We start from the raw sequence: 8321 nt of genomic DNA, 5'->3' as shown, positions 1-8321 counted from the left end.
AACTTGTACATTCCGAGAGCGGAATGATGTCAGTTTGGCCGTGTTAGATTCTATTTGTAATATTTGAATCTGGCGCTCTTTTTAATTATCTGGTTGTTCACGCATGTGCGCCAAGAAGGCGGGACGCGAACGACAGTGAAGGGATAGCGTCGCCGCGGCAGTCACTGCTTGACATTAACCACGAATTCAAAAGAATTTAACAATATAGTTAAAATTGATCTTCTAGTTTGCCCAACATATTTCTGATTATAATCTTTACTAGAAATTTCATGAATACCCGACCTTTCCAGTGGAGGTGTTTCCTCCCAAACAAAAATCCTTTAATCAATTTTTAATTCATAAAAAATATATATCCTTTAATTTAATAGCTGTTAGTAAGAAGTTTCACTTCAAATATGCTCACATAATGCACACAGTGTTTTTCTTACATTTATTAATTATTCTGTAGGTATATTTCAATCTAAAATAGTATATCACTTTAATTTCCGTTGCATTAACTTATCTATTAGTTAGAGTCTATATTTTCATATTAATGATGTGTTATGTCTGCCTGTCGATTTTTAAATTAAAAGATATATGGGAACATTAAAAACATTTTAAGGCTGTATATTTTGAGTCACTTTTAATATTTTTTCATTTTAAAATATATTTTTTTCTAGTAAACAGTACTTCTCTCTGAAATTACTATTTTTAAACTTTTATCTGATCTCGAATATAACTAAATAAGGAGATTGGGTATTGAGGGAAGAAAGTGTGATTTGAATAAAAGTCAGAATAGAATGCTGGATTTTTAAAATTAGGATGGAATTTTGTAGAGCTGTGTTTTGTAGCCATCACAAAAAATATATTATTCATTATTATTATATAAATATGTTTTATATATTTATTATTTTTATTACTAACTTTGTGCTTGTTATAATTTTGGGAAAGCTTTAAATATGTAGAAAATTTTGTATAAAACAGTCAAACTTCATATATTTTCATGTTTTTCTAATTTTCTCTAAAACGGTATGGAAATTTCTAAAATTACAAACGGGAATAACCATTTTAGAATAAGCAATATTTTTTTATAAAGAATGCATTTTTCTTAAAATGTTTATACTAAAAAAGTTTTTCCACCTGTAAAGTCAATCCGGGGACATAGTGTAAATAATACATATAATGTACTACATTATATACAAAAATAAAAAATCTAGTCAGATTTTTTTCTTTATTTTAGGGATATTCCTGAAGATGTTCTAAATACATTTTGTTGGATTCATTCAACGTTCACCGTGGTTGATGCCCACAACAAGTTAATCACAGATACGGAGCATTATCCTGGGATCCTATTTACTGGCAATAAACCAATAAAGCAACTTAGGTATTACCAGTGGATTGCGTTTGTCTTATTTTTTCAGGTAAGTAGAAAGATTATTTTATATTCATTCATATTTTAATTACTAGAAAGTTTACTTCCAAGTTTAGATGATATTAAAAATATACTCATACTTCGTAGTCTCTCCAACAGCAAAAAATTTACAATGATAGATGTGTCTGCTATTTTAATTTCAAAGTAGTTTATTTTATTTTACAAAGAAATAAGTCGGTACAATTGGAATGTAAAGCGGGAAAATAATATCTTTAAAATTTTATTGACAAACGAATAATTCAAAATATTATGATAAAACTGTACGGAAAATATCTAATCGAGTTATTTTATTTAAAGAAAACTATGGTGTGTGTTAAGCAAAACACCACATAAAAAATATAATAATAATAATAGCTCCCGTATATAGCGTTTAACGCCTTGGGAGTAGCAAGGTACAGCTTGCTATACTAGAGCCGTTGGTAGGTTGAAGGAAGGTAATGTGGCTAGCACTCGCTTCAACCGCCTATTATTACCTCAGGATTGTGAATCCCAAGTACTCATTCAAGGCTGAGTCGACCTAGGTACCCAAACTATTTTTATTTTAATAAAAATAGTCGGCTGATGAAATGCCGGGTGTGGCAATCGAACCCACACATTAATAATGGTAGACGAGAGCCTGTACCTCTACGCCACCGGGCCAAACCAAACCAAACCTTATAAAAAAATATACCGGGTGCTAAACATTCGGGGTACGAGCATTAGTATCTCAGTAACCGTAATAGATACGAACATGGTTAAATTGGAGCATAGTTGCGATTTTGGGATTTTCACCAAGATGCCCGCAAAAAATTTGATAGCAGTTTTTAAAATTTTAGGGATTGCTAAGTTTTTTGAAAAAAAAAACGGATTTTTTTGAAAATCAATTTTACTTTTTCCTGTCGTTACTTTTTAGAAAATCAAAAAACGAATTGCACATTCTCATAGCCCTTTTATTAGGAATATCTGATAGTATTTTAGAGTTTCGTATTAGTTAGCTGATAATTTGTGAGATACAGAGGCCAACTTAATTTTTTAAATACAGTCTTGCATTTTTTATATCAGGTTTTGAAAGAACTCCGTCTCCTGAATACAATGATATGCTATACTTATTTTTTTTGTTTGGACAAAATCTGAAATAAAAAATGCAGGTCCGTATTTAAAAAAATTAAGTCGGCCTCTGTATCTCACAAATTATCAGCTTATTTGAAAATCTAAAAATACCATCAGATAGCATGCGAATATGTAATTAGTATTTTGATTTTCTCAAAAATTACGACAGAAAAATTACGACGCTAAATTAGGTGATGACCTCAAAACAGAAAAAATACAATAGGCAAGGGCGTGAGACAAGAAGATACCATCTCTCCCAAGTTATTTACACTGGCACTGGAAAATGTCTTCAAAAAATTAGAATGGGAAAATAGAGGTCTAAACATCGATGGGGTACACTTTAGCCATCTGAGATTCGCAGACGATATTGTCTTGCTGAGCACCGACATTCAAGAACTAAACACCATGCTAAATGAGCTAAATGACCAATCCCAGAAAATTGGCCTTAAAATAAACTTCAAGAAGACCAAGATAGTGAGCAACAATATCCATAACATTACCGTTGACAACGTTATTATTGAAAACGTAGACCATTATATATATTTAGGTCATAAAATCAAGCTGGGCAAGGAAAACCAAAATACGGAGATTCAACGCAGGATCCATTTGGCATAGGTAGCATTTGGAAATATGAGGGATATTTTCAACGATAAAAAGGTGCCCATGAACCTAAAGAAAAAGGCTTACGACAGCTGCATTCTACCTGTGCTTACGTATGGCTTAGAGACTATGGCAATTACTCGAAAAACAAAAGAACAACTACGAGTAGCACAAAGAGCCATGGAAAGAATCATGTTGGGAGTCACCATTAGGGAAAAAATACGGAATACCCACATACGTCAAAAAACAAAATTAATAAATGTCGTTAAAAGAGTGGCAAGTCTGAAGTGGCAATAGATAGGACATGTGGCAAGACAGAATCCAGACCGATGGCCCCATAAAATAATATGTAAATCCTATGGAGACCTAAATGAACAACAAGAAGTGTGGGCCGACCAAAAAAGAGATGGGTCGATTACGTCAGGGCAGTGGCGGGAAGACAATGGATAAGATTGGCTAGAGATCGCGAAGCATGGAAAAACCTAGAAGAGGCCTATATCCAACACTGGATGGAACCAGGCTGAGAAAGAAGAAGAAGAACGACAGAAAAAATAAAATGTATTTTCAAAAAAAAACCGTTTTTTCCAAAACTCTCATCCTTAAAATTTTTAAAACTTTTTTGATGGCATCTTGGTGAACAGCCCAAAGCACCAATTTAATCATATTCGTATCTAATACGGTAGCCGAGACACCAATGCTCGTATATCGAATTTGTAGCACCCTGTATAAAAAATTCACAGTCCTTTACAAAGATGCAACCGGGGGGGCATTGAAAATGAAGAATAAAAACGTAAAATTATGATTAGTGTTAATATGAGTGTATTACATACATATGTTTAAATAACAAACTTAACAAAAAACAACAGATTTAAAGATTCACTGAAAAAGTAGTATTTGTTAACATTAAATAAAACATTATCAATAATAATTATGCGATCGCACCTATCCGTAAAACAAACAAGCAAAAAAACAAAATAACATACAAAACATCAGGTTAACATGATGACAGATCATGATCGATGACAGATAAAGAATTCTTACGGAAAGTTACACTTTACGATATAATTTTTTTAACTGTTAAAGGCAAACCCCATTTAAACACAAAACTTTTTAATACCTACTACTGTATCTAAAAGATATTTTTTTTAAATTACTAAATTCTTAGCCACGCTTCTGTTTTTCTTGGCTGTTGTGCGTCAGGGCGCAAAGATAAATTCATCAGGGACGTGCCATATGGGGTCTATCACTGGAATATTTTTTCGAAAAAAAAAAAAACATGTGCAAAAAATATGAAATATACATATAATTTTTTTCTTTTAATATCAAAATTGTGTAGACCGTTTAATGCCAACTAAATGTTATCTCTTCATATTTTGTCGAATTCGGCCTCCTTGATGAGATAAACGCAATTTTATTAGTCACAAGTCACAATTAATAAAATTAAAATAAAATTAATAAATTAAATATTTTACCTAATTTATTATTAAATATTATTACTTTTAGTCCAGCCTACAACAATATCAAATAATAAAATAATGGTATTTAAGATAATTACAAAAAACCTAATTTTAAAAAAGTTTTCACATCCCTGCAACTCTAAAACTATGCATTTGCATATCCATGTTTATAGGAACTTTTTTTCATATTTTTTGATGGGGAATCCATGAATACTTATTTAACACTTTTGCAAGTTAATGATATTAAAATTTTTGGAAGGTGGCTGTTAGACTAGGATCAAGGCAAATTAATAAAATAGCGTTTATCTCATCAAAGAGGCTGAAATCGACAAAATATCAAAAGACAACTTTTAATCGGTATTAAACAGCTTACACTATTTTACTAACAAGAAAAAAAAGTCAGTGGAGTACATGCTTTTTTAGAAATAACTCATATGCACGTCCCTGGTAAATATTTGACACTTTTTTAGCTTTAAAATATGTCGCATTTATAGTAACTTTTACCCTCAAAATTTCATTCGAAACGCTAAAAGTACTTGGAAGAAGATTATAAATAAATCGAAAAAATCTTAAAATTTTAACAGCCGAAACAGGATTTTTTAGCTACGAAACAAAGCAGAATTGGAGCAATGTTGATATGAAAAATTGATCGTATTTTTATGCGAGCAATCCCCCACGAGAGATGGCACATATTTTTTGGAACACCCTGTATAGCGCAACTAATGCATTTGACAATAATCACAGGTTGCCAACTTAAGGTATGTTGACATTTGTCTAGTTTTGCATTGTTACCTGTTCAGGTTTAATTTAAAAATAGATGCAGGTTTTCTTAAATTAGTTAAAATCGGCTTGTCCAAAATTGTTCAAATTTGGCATGTTTATTCAGTATACGTAGAACCTATATATTTACGACTTTGCTGTAAAATCAGGACAATGCTACAATAACTGTAAATCTACATTCCACAACTAACCAGATAAAAATAAAAAGGGGAGTTAGGCAGGGCGATACCATATCGCCAGAATTGTTTATTACTGTTCTTGAGCATGCATTCAAAATGTTGGCTTGGCAACAAAAAGGAATAGTTATCGATGGAGAGAGACTCAACCACCTACGCTTTGCGGATGATATCGTTATAGTGTCAGATAGTCTGGGAGAGATCAAAGACATGCTTCAAGAACTTAACGATGCATTACACGAGATTGGACTAACAATAAATTTTGACAAGACTAAGATAATGACTAATATGGTGCCCAGCGAACACATACAAATTCACAACAACAGAATAGAAATTAGTCCACAAATATGTATACTTGGGCCATGAGGATCAAAATAAGCAGAGATAACCAAACCTGTGAACTGGCTAGACGAATTACCTTGGGATGGGCGGCTTACGGAAAAATGAGGGACATCTTTAGAGCAAATATCCCAATACACCTGAAAAGAAAAGCATTTAACCAATGTATCCTCCCGGTTTTGACCTATGGCGCAGAGACACTCACTCTAACAAAAGCAACCGCAGAAAAATTGAGAGTGACACAGAGGATGATGGAGAGAACTATGATTGGCCCGACTTTGAGAGATCGAGTAAGAAATGAAGAGATACGCCGACGTACGGGAGTGGATGATATTATCCAGCGAATCATAAATCACAAGTGGAGATGGGCTGGACACATTGCTAGAATGGCAGACGGGAGATGGACCAAAAACTTATAGAGTGGAGACCAAGAGCTGACAAGCGTAGCCAAGGCAAACCTCCCACCTGATGGATGGACCGACGACCTGAAACGAATAACAACTAACTGGATTGCAACAGCTAAAAACCGCGAGAACTGGAGACGCGTTTAGAGGAGGCCTATGTTCAACTATGGACGTGAAAGGGGCTGCGTGATGATGATGATGTAAAATCATGTGCTTCTAACGACCTGGTATAGTTTATAGATGATAATTGCAATAGACTATATTTTAGATCTCTCATTCATCCACAAATAAATATTCCATATCACAAAACAGGCTGCTGTTACATTATCAGTACGAACACCTCTTGTTAAATTATATACATGTTCTGGCTATTGAGGCTAGCCGTAATAATGATAACATTCTTTGCTACAGATAGCTGTATTAAAATAAACCAACAAACCGGTCAGTAACAAGTGTCTTTATCGATACGGCCGTTCTGTTCGTTGTTAGTAGAGCACATAATAAGCAACAATGAGCGGACCGGTAAACACACCACGCGACGCGACGTTTCGCCGACGGAGACGCTCCTCATCATTAAGGAGATAACAGATTAAGACGTATCTTAGGGAGAGAAAAAATGACTTAGAACAGGTCTGACTCTAATAAGTGTTTAGTTTAACATTAATCATCAGCTCTCTAGGCCCGTACAGATTATACTGTTTATTGTACAGGGTGTCCCATTTTGGTTGAAATCATACGGTATCTCTGTTATTAGTGAAGATAAAAGTTTGCGGTTTGTACAAATCAGGGGCGCATATACGGGAGGGGTAATGGGGGTAATTACCCCTCATATATTTTAATTATTTCTTTCGAAAATCGACAGCGATGAAACTATGAACCCTTCCCCGGACACAAACGGTACATTGTGAGACAGGAAATTGTAGAGAGAAACGAGGCCCTATAACACAGGATACAACATTTTAATGAACAATGCTTTCCATAAAATGAATAAAATGAAAAATATACGAAATAATATACATGCTGATTTCTTTCGAAAATCGACAACTATGAAACTATGATCCCTTCCCCGACACAAATGGTACATTGTGAAACAGGAAATTGTAGAGAGAAACGAGCCCTATAACATAGAATACAACATTTTAATGAACAGTTCTTTCCATAAAATCAATAAAATGAAAAATATACGAAATAATATACATGTACTGATTTCTTTCGAAAATCGACAACGATGAAACTATGAACCCTTCCCGGACACAAACGGTACATTGTGAGACAGGAAATTGTAGAGAGAAACAAGAACTTTAACATAGGATACAACATTTTAATGAACAGTGCTTTCCGTAAAATCAATAAAATGAAAAATATAGGAAATAAAATACATGTACTGATTTCTTTCGAAAATCGACAACTATGAAACTATGATCCCTTCCTCTACACAAATGGTACATTTTGAAACAGGAAATTGTAGAGAAAACAAGCCCTATAACATAGGATACAACATTTTAATGAACAGTTCTTTCCATAAAATCAATAAAATGAAAAATATACGAAATAATATACATGTACTGATTTCTTTCGAAAATCGACAACTATGAAACTATGAACCCTTCCCGGACACAAACGGTAGATAGTAAAACAGGAAATTGTAGAGAGAAACAATCCCTATACAGGGGCGCATATAAGGGAGGGGTAATGGGAGTAATACCCCTCCCAGAAAGAAATTAATTAATAAGATGAAATTTGGTATAAAATAAAATTGTTACAAAAAACTTAATAATACAAATTAAAACAGAATATCCAAACCAATTCAAGTAGATTTTTTCCACAGTTACAATACCTTTCAACAAAAATTTAATTCAAATTTAGTACTTTTTTGAATATTTTCACTACCCCTCCCAGACTCAATCTCTAGATGCGCCACTGGTACAAACCTGTCCAACTGTTTTTTGTCAAACGAAGCATACCGTAAACAAAATTTTCATAGCTCCCTTAGTTTCTGAACTACAGGGTCTTTTTGAAAATTTTACAATTTGGTACACCCCCTGTATCTCTAATCATTGTTAAA

General features: G+C 33.4%; 1 protein-coding gene across 1 annotated transcript in view; it reads left to right on the top strand.

Moving 5' to 3' along the window:
* The window catches only part of LOC115889402, a 70506-nt gene extending 64627 nt beyond the window's left edge, over positions 1-5879 (top strand). The window contains exons 3-4 of the mRNA XM_030909386.1: positions 1220-1400; positions 5487-5879. Coding sequence (XP_030765246.1) covers positions 1220-1400; positions 5487-5879 — 574 coding nt within the window. The remainder of the gene's footprint in view (positions 1-1219; positions 1401-5486) is intronic.
* The last annotated feature ends 2442 nt before the right edge of the window (positions 5880-8321 follow it).

The sequence above is a fragment of the Sitophilus oryzae genome, unplaced genomic scaffold, assembly GCF_002938485.1.
Source record: "Sitophilus oryzae breed Bouriz unplaced genomic scaffold, Soryzae_2.0 scaffold_1177_pilon_pilon, whole genome shotgun sequence".
Taxonomy (NCBI): Eukaryota; Metazoa; Arthropoda; class Insecta; order Coleoptera; family Curculionidae; genus Sitophilus; species Sitophilus oryzae.
Note: the sequence above shows the minus strand (reverse complement) of the source record. Positions and strands in the feature narration are given on the sequence as shown.